Source organism: Balaenoptera musculus, chromosome 5, assembly GCF_009873245.2.
Source record: "Balaenoptera musculus isolate JJ_BM4_2016_0621 chromosome 5, mBalMus1.pri.v3, whole genome shotgun sequence".
Taxonomy (NCBI): Eukaryota; Metazoa; Chordata; class Mammalia; order Artiodactyla; family Balaenopteridae; genus Balaenoptera; species Balaenoptera musculus.
This window is the reverse complement of record NC_045789.1, coordinates 104,533,705-104,557,416: the sequence shown is the minus strand read 5'-3', so window position 1 is coordinate 104,557,416 and position 23,712 is coordinate 104,533,705. Positions and strand designations below refer to the sequence as shown.

At 40.7% G+C, this 23,712-nt stretch overlaps 1 protein-coding gene across 3 annotated transcripts; it reads left to right on the top strand.

Annotated features, from left to right (window-relative positions):
* On the top strand, positions 1 to 22,326 carry BDH2 (3-hydroxybutyrate dehydrogenase 2). Of its 3 annotated transcripts, XM_036853973.1 has the most exons (11): positions 50 to 81; positions 2,189 to 2,297; positions 3,635 to 3,726; positions 4,551 to 4,629; positions 6,184 to 6,280; positions 7,964 to 8,072; positions 13,274 to 13,334; positions 14,538 to 14,651; positions 18,594 to 18,652; positions 19,673 to 19,765; positions 22,013 to 22,326. In XM_036853973.1, exons 3-11 carry the CDS (start codon positions 3,655 to 3,657, stop codon positions 22,064 to 22,066), a joined length of 738 nt encoding a protein of 245 aa, XP_036709868.1. In that variant the 5' UTR covers positions 50 to 81; positions 2,189 to 2,297; positions 3,635 to 3,654; the 3' UTR covers positions 22,067 to 22,326. The 3 variants fall into 3 exon arrangements, with proteins under 3 accessions (XP_036709867.1, XP_036709868.1, XP_036709869.1); XM_036853972.1 differs by lacking the exon at positions 2,189 to 2,297 and having other exon boundaries at positions 1 to 81; XM_036853974.1 differs by lacking the exons at positions 50 to 81; positions 2,189 to 2,297 and adding an exon at positions 2,065 to 2,106.
* The last annotated feature ends 1,386 nt before the right edge of the window (positions 22,327 to 23,712 follow it).

Genomic DNA, 23,712 nt, shown 5'->3' with positions numbered 1-23,712 from the left:
CCTGACCTGTTTTTGCACAAAGGTCTTAAGTTTGTTGCCCGCGCAGTGATCTGGAGGACGCCATCAACTTGCTGCTCTAAAGTAAGATTTCCCAATATATTTTATTTTATTTTTAATAGATGTATTTATTTATTTATTTTTGGCTGCGTTGGGTCTTCGTTGCTGCCCGTGGGCTTTCTCTAGTTGCGGCGAGCGGGGGCTGCTCTTCGTTGAGGTGCGCGGGCTTCTCATTGCGGTGGCCTCTCTTGTTGCGGAGCACGGGCTCTAGGCGCGCGGGCTTCAATAGTTGTGGTGCGTGGACTCAGTAGTTGGTGGCTCGTGGGCACTAGAGCGCAGGCTCAGTAGTTGTGGCGCACGGACTTAGTTGCTCCACGGCATGTGGGATCTTCCCCGACTAGGGCTCGAACCTGTGTCCCCTGCATTGGCAGGCGGATTCTTAACCACTGCGCCACCGGGGAAGCCCTCCCAATATATTTTAAATGAAACTTTGGCCGGGGAAAAGGAGAGGTTTTCTTTTCAGATGTTAGTTTTGCACATTACCTTTTTTCAGGATTAAACTTAGCAGTTAGTTCAGGATAAGGATGGGTTTTTAACAAGTTTGAAACTCCCCTAGGTTTTTCAAAATAGCCAAAGGAGAGGATTTTACAGTGGCAAAGTGGACATTGTTTTCCTGGCTCATGAAGAAAGAGTTCCTGAAAATGCTCTGTGTCTCTGCTAATCAAAAATTAACACTTTGAGGGAATTCCCTGGTGGTCCAGTGGTTAGGACTTGGTGCTTTCACTGCTGGGGCCCCGGTTCAATCCCTGGTGGGGGAAATAAGAGCACATAAGGCCTACGGCGCGGCAAAAAAAAACCTTAACACTTTGATTCCAATGTTTAGAGTAAGAAATCCATCATGTCTGGTTTTCACATTGGATTTATAGAAAGTTGCCTCATTTCACCATTTCAGCCCATGTTTGCACTCATTTTTCCAAACAAATCCGTTTTAATATAATAGTGCAGTTATATCTAGTAGTAAGGCTTTGGTTCGAAAATCTGGTCCCAGAAAATAGGGCGGACAGCTCGGGGGAGCTTTTCATAGTGAGCAAAACGGCTGCCCTGTGCTTCAGCAGTTGTTTAGTAAGTGCTTCTCTGGGTGTCAAAGCCTCCTAGGGAAACATTTGCAATGTGCCTTCACAGTGTCATGGGCCAAAAGTCACTAATGGCAGTGGTGTAAAATAGCAGCTTTTTAATACATCATGCTCAAGATTGGGGGAGGGTAAAGATTACTGGAGTTTCGACTCAACCATGTTTTAAGTAAAAACGTATCACTCGTGTAAGAAGAAAAAAAAAGCTGAAAATTCATTGCATCAGAGTAGGTCAGGAATTGTAAAAGCCCAGCGCTCCGTCAATCAGAGACCATCAGTGAAGTCGTAAGCTAGTCCCTGGAGTAAGCTCTTATAAAAACGCGCTGTTAGTCTGGCCCTCCGAGAAGCTGACTCCGAGAGTTAACCACGCACGGGATTTATTAAGGGAAATGCTGGTGCGAGAGAAAATGAGTAGGGAACTAGGTAAGGCTGGGAGAGCCAGCAGACCACGACGTAAGTCTGCCCGCAAGGGAGGGAGCGAGGGACGCTGGGATGGGCGGTGTGGGCGCATCCTTCACGGCGCGGGAGGGTCCGCAAGGCCGGCGGGAGAAGCTCGATGTGTCCCAGAAATGGGCCTGCCTTAGCGTTCGTGCCGCACTCAGGCACCGGCTGGGAAAGGCCAGGGGGACGTGGCCTCTGCACAAACTCACCGATGGGTTTCAGAGCACAGTGCCGGCCTCTTGGTCAGTTACCGGGCACCTGTTCCGCAGAGCCGCAGGCCCCTGGCGCCGCGTGGGGCTTTAGAACCACAGGGTCTTCTCTTGGACCCGCAATCAGGAGGCCTGGGTTTGAATTCATAGCCGTGAAACACTGGGCAAGCCACGTAATCTCTTTGAAGTGACCAGGCCCTATGTCAACTCTTAAACACTTCCCTCATCCACCCCTGCTCTCCGTCCCTGCTGTTTCTCCACAGTCTCTGCACCACTGCCGCCACCTCCGAAGGAAACCCCCTGCTCTCGCCTGCTCGCTCCCTCCCCAGGTCTGTTCTCCACTGTGAGCTTTCTAGAATACACATCTGATCATGTCATGCTCTTAAAAACCTCATTGCCCATTGCCCACAGGAGTAACTAGCCCTCAGAAACGAGAGCTTGCACAAAGAGTGGAGGCTTGAAATCGGGTGAGTGCACATTGGGTACAGCAGAAAGCAAAGTCTGGCTGAAGAGAACAGAGATAAGTTCAAAAAGAAATGACTGGATCATGTGAGCCCTCCAGGCAAGACTAGCTAGCTACCTGTACTCTTTATCAGGCAGGTAATTGAGCAGACTGATTGTGGACGTTATTTTGTGCATGTGCTGTTTCAGTTAGTTCACTCAACATCCACCCAACTCACGCGCTCACCCCCACCTTTTTACTTTGTAAAGCCTGGAAAACAAACTCAGATTCTTAGCCTCCACTGTTAGAGCTGGCCAATAAAACACAGGCTGGAATTTCTGAGGAAGGCTTACTCCTTGAATAGAAAGGTGAGGCCTCTGAAAGACTTTTGGCTTTTGCTCCTTTCCTTCTTTCTGCCTGGAATGCAGATACGATGTCTTGGGAGAAAGCAGCCATTTTGTGGTTGGTGTGTGGTCAGAGGCACACACTAAGAACAGCAGGGTAAGAGAAGGGACTTGGTTCCTTGCAGACAGCCTCATTTAACCATCATTTGACTCTTCACTACCCCCAACCTCATCACTAGCCATTCCTCTCACCCTGAGATCTACAGTCCAAGCACTGACCAAATATCTTCTGCATATCATATTTCCCCTATGTCAGAATTTCTCAGTCCTCTCTTTTAAAAATTACTGATTGTGTCTGTTAAAGTGTTACTGCTGAATGCTTAAACTTTAAAACAGGATCAGCGGCGTTGTGGGGTAGAATGTTCACATAGCAAAAGAGTCAGGAGACCTGAGTTTGGTTCTGGCTCTGCCGTTGACCAGTTCTATGACCTTGAGCAGGTCAAATCAGTTCCCTCATCTGTAAAATGGGGGTATTGGACATGATCTGATTTTCCAACTCTTTTTTTTCAATGACTCTCTGAGGCCAACTCTGAAATCTTCCCAAGGGACATGGAAAAAACACAGATGATTAATAGTGCAGACCCCAAGAAAAGTTTACAAGAGAGGAAGCAAGAAGCAGCCCCAAGTAGTAAGGACCCATCCAGTGCCATAGCAGTGTGTGCAGGGAGGGCCAGCGGGGAGGGTGGGTGGTAGTGAGGGGATGCTGCTGTATCAGCACCAGAGGCTGACTTCTCCGGGTACTGAAAAAACCCGAACATGGGTCAAAGTCCGATGTCTGTCTGTCACCAGTTATCACTTCAGTGGTTTTTGCTAAATGTTTTTCATATGCAAAGCTAGGTATTTAGAGTAATCATTCTTGGAGAATGATGGGAATATTCTCAAGTGGTAGGAGTATTTGTACAGAGGTGCTGTCGTCAGGTTCTTAAAGGAGTGCATTGAACCGTTCCTTCTAGACAATACTGCACAAGGCCATGTGCTACAGTGTAAGCCATTAAATACACATGTCTATAGATTAAACCACAGGTTCCATTATGGGTCGACTTGACGGGAAGGTCATCGTCCTGACAGCAGCTGCTCAGGGGATTGGCCGGGCAGCTACCTTAGTAAGTTATTATCTTTTGTTGTTTGCTTACTAACTTTTGAGGTATTGAATTATGTGGACGGGTTCCATGGGTATTTAATTCTGCTCTTTTTTTTTTTTTCTTCTGTTCTGTTTTCTTCTGCTTCTGTTGTCTTAAGTTACAAAAAGAAAAGTGGCTACTCCTAACTCCAGGCAGATAAAGGAATGAATACCTCACATGTGACATCACTGATAACCTTTGACCTGAGAAACTTCTCTCTCTGCCTCAGTTCCTCTGCACCGTAATAAATTTACTGCAGGGACCCTACAGAAGTGCATGGCTTTCTGAAATTATGTCAGTCCAGATATAGAACTCCAGAGTTATGAGACTATCAAGTTACCTTTGCCTTCTGATTTATATCAACTTCTCACACATGAAGCCCCCCACCAGAGCTAATAATGCACTGTTATTAGGAGGAAAAGTGTTGATATAACCCATTTTCTCTTACTATTTGGGGTTTACTCACCTACTCAGAAATAGAATGCATGCTATCAAATCAAAAAATAATAGTATTTTGAGAGGTGTTTAATAACAGAATCCTAGTTTTTTTTTAAAAAACGTTTTATTTGGTATTAAAGGGACAAAGTCGGCTGACAAGCACAATGTATGTCACGTTGTTCTAATTAATGATAAAAATAGTAACAATGGGAAGGATGAGGTGAGACTAGATAGTTTGAAATTCCACCCATTTTATAGGGAAAACAACAGTGAAAATAAGATAAAAGAGAAAGGCTAAATGACTTTCAGTTCATGAGAGCAGTTTAACCATGGAAACAAAGGATGTATTTGTGCATTGTGTCTACCAGGCTTTTGCAAGAGAAGGTGCCAAAGTCATAGCCACAGATATCAATGAGTCCAAACTTCAGGAACTGGAAAAGTACCCAGGTAAGCAACTCCGCAGCTTGAATCTGGGATTCAGAGTCTACAAGGGATTATAAAGCATTAGTACTTACATGTTGAAAGAAAATTCCTTAGCTGTTCAGCTCCACTGGCCTTCTTTTTAGAGCCTGATTCTCTGATATCAAATTTGTATTCTGTGAACCTAGAGACAAAAATCTGTACACTTAAATGTAAACAAAGTATTTAAGCTATATACTTAAAATTTTTAATTTATCCAACATGTCGAAGGATTCAGTAGCTAATTACAAAATCATATGTGAACACTTAACAGTTGTTATGTTAACTTTTGATGACAACTGTGCCCCCCTCCTCTGAGGGCAGCGCTATCCAAGAGAAACATGATGTGAGCCATAGGCATAATTTTAAATTATCTAGTAAAATTTACATTTAAACTTGACATTTAAAATGTTAAAAGAAACAGGTGAAAATTAAGTTTAAGAATATTGGTTTCAATATCATGACCAGAAACCCTAAGAGATTACCCAGATTATTTAGGTGTGTATTACCCCTTACAGCACCACACTGAACCTAACTCCAACACCAGAGGACTTCAGTTTGAGTTACTCTGAAAGAAAGCAGAACAGAGAACTCACCTGGAAATCGACTATTCCAGCAAAATAGAACAGGTTCCATGATCAAACACAAATCATTTCACTGACCTAGTTAACTGCATTAGACTTACACTGAATTATAATTCCTGTAAGTCAAACTGTTGGAATAGAAAAGCATAGAAGAAAAGAAGTCTTTCTGAAACTCAATTTCAGTCTTGTCTTTCTTTGTTTATAACCTTTTCTTTCTATATCCAAAAGAGAATAATAAACTATATATATATATTTTCTTTAAGTATAAAAATAATAACTGCTGCTTTCATTAGAGAATGTTCAGGGGTTTTCCGTAGGTAGTGCAGTATGTATCTCTCAGACCCCATGCCAGATCTCTTATGTCTGGCTTTCAAGTATTTCATCCCCTCTCCTGGCCTCTCATTTCTTCTACTTGTAATTTTGTCCAGAAATAAGTGACGGTACCCTTGGCCAACAGAGTCATTTCTAAAAAATAATAGAATTAACATAAAGGTAAAGTGCGCAAGTAGAAACAATCCCTTATCCACCGCCCCTGCCCTTCCCCTTCACACAGACAGAATTCAGCACTACTGTAGCACTGACTCAACCTCTGGGGGAAAGAACAGGCTAAAATGAGCCAACTCTCAGCTATTACTGCTGGCTTACTGAGAAGCATCTGCTGTAGATCATTCATACTTCATTGTGAAGTCTTTACTCAGAAAAGGCCTGTATCATTCGTTTCAGAGAATAGAGAGAGAGAGAGGGAGAAAGAGACGTGTTATTGGGTGGTCAAAATGGGGAGGACTTCAAGATTTTTACTGCGAGTCTTCAGATTGTGAAGACCCTACGAATGGTCAGCAATCCTACAAAGCCCAACTGGACAGATATTGCCGTCTTCACACTTCGAAACAGCTAAATCTTCAAGGCCAACCATTCTCTATAAGTATAGGGAAATAGTGTCCTTTGTTTTATTTTTCAGGTATTCAGACTCGGGTCCTTGATGTCACAAAGAAGAAACAAATTGATCAGTTCGCCAATGACATTGAGAGACTTGATGTTCTCTTTAATGTTGCTGGGTAATTCATAACTTTTTAATTTCACTCTCCTTACAGAAAGCTTTCTGCAACTTTCACTAAAAGAATTTTGATAATATGGCAAAATTATTCACTGTGAACCATAAAATATTCCTTGGGGAATATGGCTAGATTTTGGACAGGATTTTTATTACAAGTAAGACAACCATAGACATTGACATGGGCTTGGGGCCTAAAGGCAGTTAAGGTCACGCAAGGCAACCAGTACTAACGCTACTGCTCTACCAGGGCTAGTAACAGGCTCATGCCAATGGACTTGTTGCTGTACCAGGACTTATAAAATAAGAAGAAAAACTGTTTTCCAGTAGAGTGCCTTTAAAATGAAGTATATATACCAGAAGCCAAGTACTCAGTTTATTGAAATGACGATGTTGCCAATTTTTTGGCATATTCTAGTTAAGTCCTTTATACCTCCCAAGCTCGGTGTTTCTTTCTGGGGCAATCAATCCCAGCAAAAGAAGGTTCACATTGTACCTTTATACACGGCACAAAGAGAATGGCTTAATTAAACTTATTAGGGTGGTACCAAGCTTGCTGAACCATGCATGAATGATGAAAAGCTGGACCTGGAGCGGCTACATGTAGATACAGCGAGTGCTGGTACCCACTGTCCCTTCTCAGGCATGACAGTAGATGTGAGGAACCAGGAACTCAGTAGATACCTCCGATATCCCACTTTTCTTGTGTAGTGTTACATTTGTACTGCTGCATTGGTAGAAAAATTCTAGAGCCTTCTAATATATTTCTGTGGTTCTTCCCAATCATGATTCAGAGTAAAAAAAAAAAAATCTCAGTTTATCCGTAGTTTATCATATGTTACAATGTATGGAAATTAAAGTAACGATTGTGATGATCTAGTTTATAAATAACCTGCTCATTCCTCATGTGAGAATATACCCAGAGCCATGAAAAAAACAACTAGCAAAATTAGTTTTTCAGCATCTGTTAAATTTTCAGCAAGGTAAGGGATACAGAAATAGAGCATGTGGTTCTTTCTGTCATTCAGTTGAACTAGAAATACAGTGGTGCATAAGGATCACAGCCGACAATGTTTTATAATTAATTACATAATTTTGGTCTAGGGGACAGTGCAATCAGTTAGGACTCCAGTGTTTAGAAAGCTTCCTTGAGGAAGTGTGACTTCAAAAAGAGTGAAGGTTATTTTAAAGGTTTTGTCCTGTTCTGCGTTGTTTACTCCGTGTGTTAGAACTGTACAGTAGGGGTATTACTTTGCTACCCTGAGATGTTGAGACACTTGTTTTCCTTGCAGTTTTGATTTCCCTTGAGAATGTTAAATCTGTGCCACCTGAGGGCACTCTTGCTCTTGAAATAGGAGTTAAGACAAGCGTCCTGTTCTCATTTGTTTGTTTTTAATGGCAGTGATGTTTCCTGCGCAGCAGGTATAGAGTTTCTTATGTTTGGTGGCTTCTAACTCCTGCCTTCTTTTAAAAGAAGGATTTTGTCTTCAAATAAATTTTTTTAGCTTATGTTGTTGGGATACTTCCTCACCTAATGTACTAAGTGATACTCTGTTTGAATTGTTAATCTTGCTAAGGGACAGGACAATGGTCTAAGCCAATAAATGACAGTAAAAAGGATAAGGAAATTGAATAGAAATTTTATTAAATGATCATCTTTTTCCCCATTGTTTAATCACACTTGCAGTTTCGTCCATCATGGAACCATCCTGGACTGTGAGGAAAAAGACTGGGACTTCTCAGTGAATCTCAACATCCGCAGCATGTACCTGATGATCAAGGCGTTTCTTCCCAAAGTAAGGTGACCACCACCGCTAGGATAAGTACCACTGGATAAGCAGGTCTCCATACTGGACATCCAGAAGGATCCCTCCTCTGAAGAGTGATAATAGCTGACATAATGACTAACCTGTATTGAACATTTATATCAAAGCATTTACTAGAAATTAACTCACTTAACTTTCCACTTCATTCATTCAAGGAATATTAAGCACATGTGCCAGGCTGCTTTCCAGGTGCAGAAGGCACATCAGAGAACTAAACAAAGTCCTTTCTATAAGGGAGGTCCTATTTTGAGGGGCGAGATACGATAATGTGTAATCAAATAAACTCTAACGTGTGTGGTGGTTATAAGTACAGTGAATTTAAAAGAAGCTAGGTTAGGGAATTCCCTGGCAGTCCAGTGGTTAGGACTTAGCACTTTCACTGCAGTGGCCCAGGTTCAATCCCTGGTTGGGAAACTAAGATCTCACAAGCTGCTCAGCATGGCCAAAAAAAAAAGAAGCTAGGCTATCAGTGAGGTCTAGCAGGAGGGCCTCATTAATAAGGTGAAATTTTCATAGAGGTCCCAATGAAGTGAGCAAGCTGACCATTCAAGTATCTGGGAAGAGGGTTCCAGGGATTGGAACAGCAAGGGGGCATGTGGGACCAAAGCAGTCCGATGAGGTAGGTACTATCACAGCCACTGTGCAGAAGGATGAAACTGGGAGGTTAGATAACTCGCCCAAGGTCATGTAACTAGCAAGTGGTTAGAGCCAGGATTTGAACCCTTGAAGTTGGGCCCCTTCTTGAATGTCAGCATCTTGGCCCCCCCATCTCAAGGTGGATGTACCCCATTGCTTTTCTGTACCCCGAGTATTCTCCTTGCACTCCTGCTTTTAGCTGAGCCACAGAGGTACCAGAGAGGTGAGAGACAGCGTGTGCTAAGGAGACAGTATTCCTCCTGAGTCTGCTACCCTTGAATTTGCCAGCCTTCACACAACTCCTGACTGTTTTTCATTTTATTTTACAAACAAGCATTAAGTGCCTTTTGATGGAAAGCACCACACTAGGTTCTCTGGGGGAGGGGGGGGTATAAGTATGAAAAACATTGACTTCAAATGAGCTTATAAGCCAGTAGTAGCAGACAACACAGGCTCAGACAATGAACGAGGTTGACTTTGTACAGAACCAGCTCAGTTCAAGGTTGTAAGCTGAACCCTAGTGAAATGCAGAAGAGCCATGCTTCTCTTCCATTCCAGCTGGATTAGATAACTGACATACTGAATGCTGCCCAACCCAGGGCAGGAGAAGAGCTTTTTGATGGCAAGGCAGGGCAGATACTTTGCTCTGGACATTCAGCCTAATGTCAAGAAGGATGCAGATGAATGCTAAAAGGAAAATTAGAGAAATTGACCTAGTAACTAAAAAAAACTAAATTTTTTTTAATCTACTTGTTTAGCCCCTAGAAGGAATCTTTGGGTTGGCTCATGGAATGTTGAACTAGCAAATTTTTAAAAAATATAAATTGCCTTATTTTTGCTTATTTGGAGTTCATGAGAATCTGTTATTTGGAACTTAAATGTATTTTTTGAAGACTAATCCTTAGCATAGGATATGAGGAAAAGCAGAGGCTGTGGTAAAAGAGGAAAGCTCAGGTCAAATGAATAAGACTTACACATACATGAGACTCATTTGTAGTACTGAATGCTTGACAAATATCAGGGAAGGACATAGGTGTGAGATACAGTGGAGCTGAAATTTAAACTTGTTAAGTGTTAACTTTTAAAATATCAAACATTAACTTGCAAATTAGTGAGTTTGTCTATGATTTAAAGCATCTTAACAATAATCCATGTGAGCCAATGAAACTCATCTGTAAGAAATCCTAAGAGTTATTAATGACTGGGATGAGGAGTCAGAATGAGTTGGTGCCACTTGTTAAAGTGACCCTAACCGACCTCACCTGGGATTTTGGAATCTGGCTTTGGAAGACCTTGGGAACAGCCTGAGCTGTGCCCCTAAGTTCGCCACAGGACCTGGGAGATGGCACCTGTGCTCTCTCGGTGTCTATTTCTTCTATTTAAAATGAGGGTGATAGATTACACAATCCTTTCCAGCCCTAATTATGTTCATTAACCATGACGCACATATACCAGATAGAACTTTCCAGGGGAAGCCAGGATTTAGAGTCTAGGCAGATTTGAAAGGTCAGATGGTCAAAACATAGGAACACTTGTAGGAATTTTTTGTTCATGGATAAGCATACAGAAAACCATTCCAAGACTGGAAGAGCAGTCAGAAGGCAGAGAACAAATTAAAAATACTGTGAAAAGAGGTCAGTGTAGAATCCAAGGTCCACCAGAAGAGAGGATCCATTACAACAAGGGTTCGGGGAGGTCTTGGATATTTGGGTGTTCTCCTCCTTTGCTATATCTTAGAAGAGTCTCTCGCACGTAGAGCTGCTTAGCAAACATTTGCTGGATGAAGAAATGAATCTAGGTTGTCAGTCCAGGTGGAGGTCAGGCATGGAATCACTGAAGACCCAAGAAGCCAAGGTCTGCCAGGTTTAGGAGCTGGACTCTGGTCAATGGGGGCAGAAGAGCTGCGTCACAGTGGGACTAACTAGATGCAGCTAGAGGGAATCTTTCGAGCTCTTTGTAGCATCCGCCTGAGCTTCTGGGAGATCAATCCTAGACAGCATTACTACATCCAGGCACTTCACTTTATTGTTGTACCTGCCAGAGAGGGCTGTTGCATGCAGAGCCAAGAAGAGCATTCACACCATGACAGCAGGTGCTGAGCTGGTGTTGCGAAGGCAGCACAGAAGGATGCAAGGACTGTGGGCTCTAGAATCAGCGGCTAAACCTGGGCTGAATGGACAGTCCAAGTGTTAGGGGGCAGCACTAGCACCTCCCAGGTGACTGTTTTCTGAAGTTCTGCCTGAGGATTTTATTGCATTTCAGAAGATCGGAGACTGAACTTATTTAATAGCCCATCTTTATATATTAAGTTGGGCTACATGTATTCCATATGTATTAAAAATGGGTTGTATATATTATCAATTATACCTCAGTGAAACTGGGAAAATAAATTAATTAAAATGGGTTATGTTATTTGCTAAACTGGATAAGAAAGAATAATTTTAAGGCTTAGTTTTCAACACTGTTATGTTTTACTAATTTTCCTGGTCTTTTTTTATGAGGACCCCATTTCATTATGATCCTCTTTATTATATAGACAAACAAGTTGGGTTCAATATCTTCCTTCCCTGCCATCTTCTGGATTTCACTGGGTCACCTTAGCCTCTCCTTTTATCCTTTTAATCCATTCAACATAATACCTTAGAGTTGTTTTAGACTTTCTGCTCTTAGGTACGATTAGTAGCTAAGTATCAAAACAGAAAGTAAGAATACTATAAGGAAAAATAGAATCTTGGCAAACTCATCCCTGGATCATCCAGTTATTCACCTTCTCCATTCCTACACCTCCTTGAAAGCTGCTAGATAAACTCACCCTAGCAGAAGTGATTTTTCTCTTGGACACTTTACACTGCCTACTGAGACTCCTCCCTCTTAGAAGCTCTTTCTTTACTTGATTTTCATGACAGAGCATATCCTGGTTCTCCTTCCTCTGTTCTCCATCTCCCCCAGCACTTATTTCAACTCTTCACCACCTCCTCCTTGTTCTTTATGGTCATCCCCGCAGCCTCTGATTTCAGTAAGTTAGTGCCCACGAGGCAGGAATTCTCTCCAACTCTTGCTTCTTCCCCCGAAACATTGATGGGTGGATACCCATGCCCTTGCATATACCTATATCATCTTGAAAACATACATACATCTTTTAATTAAATATAAGTTCATCCGAAAACATTTTTTAATTCATAGCAGCTTTTTTCAGTGATATATTTGTTTAGGTCTGGGGCAGAGCTCAGCAATCTGCACTTTAACCTAGCACCTCAAGAGGTTTTGATTCCCTGAAATGTATTGACTGGCTGCTGTGTACCCTGTCTAGGAGGGCAGAACAGCCACAGACCCTCCTCTTAAGACTTTCACACTTTCCGTGCGGGATTCTGAAGGACGTATTCTTAGGAAACGCTGCCGGAGACGGGGAGCAGCCCTCACTGCATGCAACCATGTACCAAGTCCTGCTCATGTACCTCAGCTGTCTCCGCCCCTGTTACCCACAGACATTTCTGCTCTCTGCTTTCATTACTCCTTTCCTGAATCCCTGCATCAGCTTCCAGTGCTCTCCTCTACAAGATGCCAGAGTAATCTGTAATCTTCAAACCTGAACATGCCACTCCCCCTCTGCATTAAACCCCTCATTGTCTCCACCGAATTGCCTTCAGGGTGAAGCCAAAATTCCTAAATTTAGCCCTGCTGGCCTCTGCAGCTTTATTCCTCCCACATTCTGTCTTCCAGCCAGACCCATCCCTTCTTCCCACTTCCGTGGGAAGAAAATACCCTTCTCTTTTATTTTTCTGATTAACGCTCTAGCTTTCAAAACATCAGCTCTCCTCTGAGTGCCCTGCAGCCTGGTCCCTTCTTTCCACGTCTGCCCCCTCCCCAGTGACAGTCTTTCCTGTTGCTGGATGCAGGTTATATCAGCCACTTCAATCAGACTGGCAGCTCTATAAGCAGGCAGGGACTGAGTCATTTCTCTTTGAATCTCCTGGACCTATCACTGTACCTGACCACAGTAGGTATTCAACTATGTGTTGAATATGTGATGAATGGAGACAGAGTTTTCCATCAGGAACATACAGTAACATTAACGTTCTTTAGCCTTTCATTCAGCTCAGAGTTCCTTCTTGGTCTTGCTGATGCTTTTGTGCCGCAGGAAGGCAGTAAACCCCTGGGAAATGTTCCTGCCAATGTGCACACAAGCCATCAGTTCCCAGCAATGATTGGGTGAGACCATTAAGACTGCTTAACAGGGAGTTCCCTGGTGGTCCAGTGGTTGGGACTCTGTGATTTTACTGCCAAAGGCCCGGGTTCAATCCCTGGTCAAGGAACTAAGATCTCACAAGCTGTGTAGCATGACCAGAAAAAGAAAAAATAAAATAAAATCCGTTAAAAAAAAAAAAAAAAGACTGCTTAACATGCTTAACAGTGCTTAATGTTAACAGCTAATGAGATGGTCCTGCAAACCATAAGTAAATGCACATCTTTTAAAGAGGTAGTATTTTTAGCCTGCAGAATAGCACCTTTTTTTGGTCTTGGTTTTGTTTTGGCAGATGCTTGCTCAGAAATCTGGCAACATTATCAACATGTCCTCTGTGGCATCGAGCATCAAAGGTAGGTGTGTCTTCCTCTGGGCATGATGACACACGTACTCACACACCTTCAAGAGCTAAGGGTTTGGGGAACAAGCATAGCAGAGATCATAAAACCCACACATAACTTCAAAACTGCTTTTTTTAAAATTGCTCTAAAGTTTCTTAAGTACCAGTCCTTTTGCCTTAGATGTGAACCAGTCATAAAGTTAAATACAAGTTGGTTTGCTTTGCTCTCCCTTTTATTCCTTCTAATGGATATGGAAATGAAGATCAAACTGGGAGAAGGAAACATTTATACATTTAATTAATCAAAAAAGATGTGTTAAACACCCACTAGATGTCCCTGACCCCAAAGAATTCACAGTCTAAAAGGCGGAGAGAGTCAGGCAAATGTGCGTCTTCTGCAGTGTGATAGGATTATAACAGAGCTTTGTACAAAGTGCTGTTACAATAGCAGGGACATAACTCTGCCTGTGGATTGGGGGAGTGCTTCACAAAGACATTTGATCCAGCCCTAAATGAGAAGTCAAGTTGAAGGGCCAGATTGCAGTGCAAAAGTGGAGATGATGGACAATGGCACAGTCTGGCACAGATGGATTTCGAGTTGAAAATGAAGTAGTTACTGCTGAGATAACATTCCTTCTCTTAGCAAGGATGTACACAGTAAGCCTGCACAGGAGAGGAATGCAAAGAAGTGCCTAAGCCTCTGGGTTTGTTTGGGTTGTGTTTTGTTTTGCTTTGCTTTACCCTAAATTTCTTTTTTCTACCAACTGATGATGAAAAACTAAAGCCACTGCTGTCACTTAGGTGCAGCATCTCAACACCGAAGTCTCAACTGAATTGTGCCAATAATGATATTATATTCCCAGATTCAGAAACTAGCTCTATTAAAGGAGAAAATCTGATATCGATTTTTAGAAAGGGTGCAGGGACTTCCCTGGTGGTCCAATGGTTAAGACTTCGCCTTCCAATGCAGGGGGTGCGGGTTCGATCCCTGGTCGGGGAGCTCAGATCCCACATGCCTCGAGGCCAAACAACCAAAACACAAAACAGAAGCAATATTGTAACAAATTCAATAAAGACTCTTTAAAATGGTCCACATCAAAAAAAAAACAATCTTAGAAATGGTGGAGTGTGAGGAAGCATGACAATGGTCTCCTGCTTCCTAAAGTTGCCCGTGTTTTTTTATTCCTTCAACTGTTGAACTTCCCTTCATTCTCAGGAGTTGTGAACAGGTGTGTGTACAGCACAACCAAGGCGGCTGTGATTGGTCTCACCAAGTCTGTTGCTGCAGACTTCATCCAGCAGGGTATCCGGTGCAACTGTGTGTGTCCAGGTGAGTTGGGCACTGTGGGACTATGAACTTGTCCTTTCTGACCTCCCGGCTGCCACTGTGAAAAGTATCTATGTAAGCTTGTTTACCACATGTTGTATTGTCATTGGGAAAAGCTCCAAAGAAAAAAGAGTCCAGGCTTACTAAGATAACAGTCCAACGGTAAGTTGGGAAAGAGATCCCAACTCATTAGGAATAACCCACAGGTGTGTTAAAAGACAAAATTCAACCAAGTAAATTTGAAGATCTAATTGGCTTTATTCAACGATTCATGCATCAAGTGGCATCCCATCTAGCAGCTAGAAGGATGCTCCAGGGAGTCATATACAAAAATGGAAGGTTTTCATAGAAAGAAGGGTGGGGCAAGGAGGTCATTGGCAAAAGAAAAAAAAAGGTTATTCTGGGCTGGGACTTCTTTTTTAAGGGGGAGGGGATGGCACAGGTTTTATACTACAGGTTGCCTCTTCTTCCTCTAGGGGGATAGAGAGGGGCCACAGGGGCCCAATTACCTCATTGGTGCTGACCAGAAAATTCCAGACTGGTTGATTAAGATTACATTTCTGGTAAAGGTTGAAACTGCAATTAGGTTAGGCATTAAATGTAGGTTTGGTATCATGGGCTTTAGCACAAGTGATGCCATTTTGATTTAACAGATGCAAAAGGTTTAAATGCTACTTGTGTGGATGGGGACAATTCCAAACCCTGTGGTTGAGAGACATAACTGGCCAGGGCTTGGTGTTTTGGAAGCAAGCCCAGGATGGCCTCGTCAGGGGAAAGTTGAAACGTAGACCATGCTCACAGGACGGCAGGAAGAAAGAGGAGCCTCCCAGACACAGGGAGACACTGAGTCATGTCCATCACCTGGGGCGGCCCATAAACAAAAAGGAGGGATTAATACCTTCCTTTATGCTGTAAACAGGGGGTCAGCAAACTGTGACCTGCAGGCCAGATCCGGCCTCCCACCTGTTTTGTAAACACAGTTTTATTGGAGTACATCCACACCCAGTTTGCTTTTATATTGGTTAAGTTTGCTTTCATGCTAGTCAGAGTTGAGTAGTTATAACAGACCAAATGGTTCTCAAAGCTAAAAATATTTCCTGTCTGGCGTTTGACCAAAAAGTATGCTGGCCCCTCATATAAAGGAAAGGAGAAAAGCAGAACTTATTGTGAGTAGAAAGGACATTTATGTTCACACTATACTGTAGTCTATTAAGTGTGCAATAGCATTGTGTCTAAAAAAACAATGTACATACCTTAATTCAAAAATATTTTATTGCTAAAAAATGCTGACCATCATCTGAGCCTTCAGGGAGCCATAATCCTTTCGCAGTAGTCACATCAAAGATCACAGATCCCCATAACAAATATAATAGTAATGAAAAAGTTTGAAATATTGTGAGAATTACCAAATGTGGCACAGAGACATGAAGTGAGCAAATAAATGCTGTTGGAAAAATGGTGCCGATAGACTTGCTCGAAGAAGCATTGCACAGCCCTGAAATTTGTAAAACAAATGTAGTATCTGTGAAGCTCAGCAAGGCAAAGTAGAGTAAAATGAGGTCTGCCTAAGAAGAATGATCAACTTCCTCTCTGAAAAGAAATTCAATACTGCATGTCCAGCATCAAGGTTTCTCTTAGTAGTTCACAACCGGTATTGTGGGTTTGGGGAGGAGAAGCAATTCACAGTTACCTGTGGGACCTTTCAAAACCTGAGGGGCATGCCTGCATTTGGAGAAGGAGTTGATGGGGAACACTGTGTGTAGTTTGGAAAGCGCCACTGGAAATTCTGATGTAATTCATCATGGTCTCCCCTCAGGTTGAAAACCACTGACTTATTAAAGGGGGACACTACTAAATAACCTTCAAGGGACAGAATTTCCATGATTGAGGTTTTCTGTTTAATTTTTCTTGGACTAGAAAGGTAAACATAGGTAACACCAAGAAAGAGGAGGTTACAGGAGAGAGAGTTTCACTGGGTTTTAACATACACATTGGTGATACTTGAGTCTAGCTATTCTTGGTGCCATTTTCCCAGTGGAATAAATGGCAAAATGATTTGGAAAATGTGGTTGTTTTGAAGCTGAACTTTTCAGAAGATTGGAAAATATATTCTCCCACTCTCTGGAACAAGGAACTAGCTGTGACTCACTGAGCCAGTCACAGAAGAAAATGTGACAAGGAATGAGTGTGTCTGGGATGGTGCTGATAGTATAGTCACAACACTTCAACACCAGCCTGGTGTGGACAGTGGCATGGTGTGTCAGTCTGTGCCAGGGACACAGCAGAGTCAGGTGACAGTGGAATTAAGTGCGAGGCATAGGCTTGCTACACAGTTTTCACGTAATAGTCATTAATACCTGCCATATGTAAGATGCAGTGAGCATTTGCCTCAGCGGGAGGAAGCTGTTAAAGATTTAAGGATTTTGAGGAGGGCATGAAGTGAATGCTTAAGGTGCCTTGAACACACTGTTGGTAGAATCGTGGACTTTAAGGAGGCTATTGATGAGGCAAGGGAGGAAAATATCACCAGAAATTGGATACAAAGAGATTTTTGCTTTGTGGTTTAAGAAATTTCATCAACACTGTTGCCTGCGGTAACTGTGGAGGGTAGAAAACGTTCCTGATGAACCAGGTGATGTAGCCAAGGCAACTCCCACCCGGCCTGTTGAAAGTGCCGCCTACTTACAGTGAAATGTGAGAGCACAGAGACAAGCTAAGGAAAGGGCTGTTAAACAAAAAGGAGCCAGGATTTGCAGATTTCAAAGATTCCCAGTCTCTCCAGAGAAATGGCAAATGATAATAAAATTAAGAAATGGTTTCCGAGGCGGGGAGGATAATAAATTGGAAGATTGGGACTGACATATACACACTACTATATATAAAATAGATAACTAATAAGGACCTACTGTATAGCACAGGGAAATCTACTCAATACTCTGTAATGACCTATATGGGATAGGAATCTGAAAAAGAGTAGATATATGTATATGTGTAAAGACTTACTTTGCTGTACACCTGAAACTAACACAACATTGTAAATCAACTATACCCCAATAAAAAATTTTTAAAAAAAAGAAAGAAATGATTTCCAAGCAAACATCAAATCTATGGCACACCCAGGAGCATAGTCTAAGGATGGAGCTGAGAGTATGACTGTGAAATCACTTGCTATGACCTTAGGTCTCCGGGAGTACGGTCAGCAGAAGAAAGCCCTCTGAAGAGAATTTGCAGATCACAGAAGTTAACAGAAATGTATGGGAAATTGCTCTGTAAGGAATGTGAACTAAGTGGGATTTAAAATTTTTTAGTGTCATTATTATTTTTCTTGTTTTTAAGTAAAATAAAGTTATATTTTTTTGATGAGAAATATGAAGCAATGGTTAAAACAGGAATTTAAAACCAATGAAAATAGGCAAGATAATGAGGAAAATTAAGAGCCACCTAAGTTATCAAGGACTATGATGGGCGTGGAGTTGTCCCTGAGAATCCCCCCAGAGTGAACCTGACAGCAGAGAATGTTTTTGAGATCATTAGGTAGTCTGGGTCCTTATACTGATATAGTGCTTGTATGATTTTATCTATAATACATCTCAGGGTTGTTGCAAGGATTAACTGAGATAATACCTATAACAGTGCTTAAGATCCATAAAGTATCATGTCAATGTGATGTGACTAAAGTATGTCCTGGGAATGCTGGGTGTCATTTTTTGCCTAATATACTTCACAAAGAAGTATAGTCTGTGTTTTTGAAGATCATAGAAATTTATTAAAGAATTTATGAGCCTATTAAATAAAAAGCAGGCAGGTAGAGGTGAAATAGTCACTCCAAGTCATGGAGAAGGCTTTCACTGATCGTTGTATCATATGGAAAGGAAGTTTAAAATTTAATCAATTTCTTTTTCAGTCTAAGTAAGTAACCAAGCTGAATGCCCTCCTTTGATTTAGGAACGGTTGATACCCCATCTCTGCAAGAAAGAATACAAGCCAGACCAAATCCTGAAGAGGTATATCTGCTATTTTATTTATTTATTTATTTATTTATTTAAAATTCTATTGTGTTTGAGCTGTTTTATTATTTTGGGTTTGTTTGTTTTTGCAGCTAGTGTTACCCTAACTAACAGCAATTGAGAGGGGAATTCTCTAGAGAATTTGAATTTTTTTTTTTTTTTTTTTGGCTGTGTTGGGTCTTCGTTTCTGTGCGAGGGCTTTCTCTAGTTGTGGCAAGCGGGGGCCACTCTTCATCGCAGTGCGCGGGCCTCTCACTGTCGCGGCCTCTGTTATTGCGGAGCACAGGCTCCAGATGCGCAGGCTCAGTAATTGTGGCTCACGGGCCCAGTTGCTCCGTGGCATGTGGGATCTTCCCAGACCAGGGCTCGAACCCATGTCCCCTGCATTGGCAGGCAGATTCTCAACCACTGCACCACCAGGGAAGCCCCCTGCTATTTTAAATGTGTTTAAATCCTCTGGTTAAAAAAAAAAAAAAAGCCCCTTCCTTACCTAGAGTAGACAAATCCATAGAGACAGAAAGTAGAAGGGTGGTTGCCAGGGGCTGGGGGAGAGGGAGTGGGGAGTTATTGTTTAATGGGTATAGAGTTTCAGTTTTTCGAGATGAAAAGAATTGTGGAGATTTGTTGCACAATAATATGAATGGACTTAACACTGCTGAACTGTACACTTCAAATTGGTTAAGATGGTAAATTTTATATTATGTGCATTTTACCACATTTTCAAAAAATATGAAAATGCCCTCTTCTTTAATGTTATCTTTCTGGTCTGTCACAGTCTCTGTAGGTTTTAGTATAAAACAAATAGTTTGAGTAGATTGGGAGTCACCATAGTGACTGTTTGGTCCACAATTAATGATATTAATGATATTCTCCTGTATCTTGTATCATGTATAATTAATCAAGGCAACAAGCCAGTGGTACCTTTGTAGATTCCTCTTGCCTTTGACCTTCTGAAGGTGTTGCAGGTGAGTTACTTCAGCTCACATCACTGATGTCCGGTATGGTTTCCGGTTACAGGCACTGAGCGATTTCCTAAAGAGACAGAAAACAGGAAGATTTGCAACTGCAGAAGAAATAGCCCTGCTCTGTGTGTACCTGGCCTCTGATGAAGTAAGCACTGTTCTTCCCAGGGGGTTTGTTATCCTCAATCACATTTGGCCACAATTTGCTCATCAAAATAGTATGATTTAGGGAGTGATGGCCTGTAGGTGCTAAGATGCTGCTTTTACAAGATAGGAATGAGTTCTGATTTAATTTGCTCATAGAAAGGCCACTTTGATCTGAGCCACCAACTCTTCCTCATTCAACTTTACATGTCACTGAATCTGATAGCAAATGAAGTGGTGGAGGATTGAAAAAAATTAAATTGCTCGATTTTATAATTACTTTCAAAAATTACAATTTGGGAAACCATTTGTAAATTTGATTTGTAAATCAAACCAGTGAACCTCCAAAATTATGAGAGCTTCAGGTGAAATGGGGAAAGGGTTAACCAGATTTGCGTCCAGGAGACACAGAATTAGCATCTGGTGTTTTCAGTTTTACTGGTGACTTGTTTAGAACAATACCAGTACCTCTTTTTTTTCCCTATGAATTTTTACCTATTTATCATCATGTATGGAAATTCCTAATTCTGTCTCTTTCCACTTTGCACCTATTTAGTCATCAGTTTTTTCCTTAATGGCTACTGTATATTTTTTAATGGCAAACAGCTGTGGAAGCAGAAACTCTTTCATAAGAAATATTTCTTATAAGGTATAAAGCACAAGGACATCCCCTCTGTTTTACGTCTGTGAATAGTACACGACCAGGCAACTAACTGTAAGAGAGAAGGAAAGGGGAATAGGCGGGAGTGAGGAGGTGTGTTACTGATCACTTAGCTCCTCTTCAGTGTAACTTGGTGCACACCAGGTGGTGGTGAATGTGACAGATACAGAGGTTGAAATGTTTTAGTGACAGAGCAGTTACTACTTCTCAGAACTATTAACAACAGTTGTTCATAGCTGAGGAAATGACTAGGCAGATTATGAATGACTGAGTACATTAACCTTTCTGATTTCTTTGAATCTGTATCTTCACAAGAGCTCATTTGATTTGCGGGTACTGCTGATAAGCTAAATGGCCCTGGTTTAGCCAGAGCTTAGGTTACCAAATATTTGGGAATGTTCTGGCTTGAAATGTGCAACAAAAGGACCTTTGTCCTTTTAGAAAGATCCAGAAGAGTCCATATGTAAAACAGAAAACTTGCCTTCTTAAAAAAACTTGGAGAAATTGGGGTTGTTTCTTGGTAGAGTGTCCAGTAACCCCCTAGTTTATCTACTTTATATGATCAGTCTTCATATATTGAATTTTATTTTTTTTAATTTTTATTGGACTATAGTTGATTTACAATGTTGTGTTAGTTTCAGGTGTACAGCAAAGTGAATCAGTTATACGTATACATATATCCACTCTTTTTTAGATTCTTTTCCCATATAGGCCATTACAGAGTATTGAGTAGAGTTCCCTGTGCTATACAATATATATTGAACTTTAAAACACTCTGTACTCCTGTAATGATGTCTTTCCTTCCAGCCTCTTCCATTGTCACAGGCTTTAGGTGAATTTAAAACTAGGAACACAAATTTGAGTCTATTATCCATGTTTAAGTTAAAACATTTTTAAACCTCTACCACAAGAATCACTTCAGCTTTCTTTGGAAAATGAAAAATTCTATGGGGAAAAAAATCAGTAATTTTTAAACTCCTTTAGTTTTGTACAGATTTGTATGTCTGAAACTAGTATAGAATTTTTTTTTGGTTAATAGATTATAATAATTATTACTCATATAAATTTTAAAAAGACATTTAGTGTGCTTCAGTTCCTGGAATTACCCATGTATATTGATTAACTAAATATACATCTTTTTTAAAAAATTCTGTTTGGTAATTGACATTACCACTTTGTTACTGACACACTTGATTATGTTCAAAGGTTTATCAGTGGCATAAAACTCAGCTAGTTAGAATACTTCCGAGTTTCAAAATGAAAATGTGCTGTTTTAGCTTATACTTTATCCTAATTCGGGGAATGGCTCTATATCACAAAATTTCTTAATTTTCTGATTCTGAGTCCAGACACTCTTAGAATGATGTGACATGTGCTCAAACACCAGCCAGAGGCCAGTCAGATCCAGATCACAAGAACACTCAGCAGTTTTAAATCATCTGAAATTTAATTCAGATTTTCCTAATTTCTAGTTGTTAAAAGTGTGGTTTGCTGGTACTATGAGGATAAACTGTTTAGCTATCTCAGTCAGGAAAATTGAAGAAACACAACCTGGTTAACTGTTCTATCTCCTTGTGTTTATCACTGCAGTCTGCCTATGTAACAGGTAATCCTATTATCATTGATGGAGGCTGGAGCTTGTGATTTCAGGATCTCCTTGCTGGGAAGGCAGGCCGTTCCTGTCTACAGTGAACCTGCTTATGAAGAAAACTCACCCATCCTCTCTTTCCTATTAATGGCATATTAATGAAAACAAGACCTTTTTGATGATGTCATTGTTCACAAGAGTCTGATCCTTTAAATATATTCATCTCTTTCTAATCTCTTCTGAAATCATTGTAGATAGGTGAGATAATGAACTCACTGCAAAAAGAACATTTTAAGAATAAATCTCAATTTGTAAGTGTATAAAATTAAAATGTGAATATGAAGAAAAAAGGAAGTTTTTTTTTTTAAGAAAAAAGCTATTCATTTCTATTTTACTTCTGTTTTGCAGTATTCAAATATTTTTGTACGATTCTGCATTGGTCTGTATGTGGGTACTAATTTTAAAATTTTATACGGTTATAAGTGAACACCAAAGGTATAAAGGAGTTTGGCTTCAGTAACTTACACTTAAAGGAGTTTAGGTTCAGGACTATATATTGGTGATCTGTTATGTAAAAGAAAAATAATCATCAGATGTTTATACTTAATGGATGTCATCACTTATAAGTAAATACTTTTTTTTAGTCTAACTAAAAAGTCTTTATTAAAATAAGCAATATTTGACATGGACATAAGAAACATATAGTTAACTACCTTACAGTATTGTCAGTTTGAAGAATATTTTTTAGATTAAGTATAGATTTCCTCACCAAATTCTGAGATGAAAATGAAACTTAGCAATAGTCTCTGGATGAAAAATCAGAAAGAAATCATGTAACAGGAAACAAATAAAATTAAAGAAAATAAAAGTTTCAATAAGAAATTTAAATTCATGGAAAATAATTCCATAACAGATTACTAGGGAGAAGTTTTTTCTTGTTCTTTTAGTTTCAGGGTTTTATGTTTGTGTTTTATTTGTTGTTACCTCAAAAGACCAAATGGTATGATGCACATGTAGATACTCAGTAAATGAGCAGTTAATCTTTCATCTTAGAACTGTAACATTAAAAAGGAAAATTTTGAAATGGACAAAGAAAGTTTAAAATTTTATGTATGAGGAAGAACATGCAGTTGATGAAGGTAAGTTAAAACCGACAGCAAAAAATAAAATAAAATCTGACAGCAAAGGATATTTTGACCAACATTCCTGAAGAGTCCATTGATTTTAAGATTTGCTTTAGGGTTCTGGACCAGGTATTCCACTACTGGACCACATGTAGCTTGGTTGGTTACCTAGAACCTAAGTCATCCAATTTCTCTTCCATTTTAGTTTTTTGCTTTGTAAAATTAGCGAGTTGGGCCAAATGACTTGGGTTTCTTTTGATGTATCATTATCAAAATGCTGTAACTTCTTATCAAGTGAAGTAATGAACACTGAAGCTTTTAAGCTTTTATGAAGTACTTCATGCTCTGAGCCATTATACGTGTATATGTAAGCTATGAAAAAATGAATTCTAAATAAACACATGATGGGACTTCCCTGGTGGTCCAGTGGCTGAGACTCGGCGCTCGCAATGCAGTGGGCCCGGGTTTGATTCCTGGTCAGGGAACTAGATCCTGCGTGCCGCAACTAAAGATCCCACATGTCACAAGGAAGATGGACGATCTCTCATGCAGCAACCAAGACCCGGCGCAGCCAAATA

Excerpts from the sequence above, each read along its gene's own strand:
- BDH2 (XM_036853972.1), top strand. The coding sequence starts at position 3,655 with ATGGGTCGACTTGACGGGAAGGTCATCGTCCTGACAGCAGCTGCTCAG. Across the intron at positions 4,630-6,183 it reads GGAACTGGAAAAGTACCCAG|GTATTCAGACTCGGGTCCTT; the intron begins GTAAGCAACTCC and ends TTTATTTTTCAG. Across the intron at positions 14,652-18,593 it reads GTGCAACTGTGTGTGTCCAG|GAACGGTTGATACCCCATCT; the intron begins GTGAGTTGGGCA and ends CCTTTGATTTAG.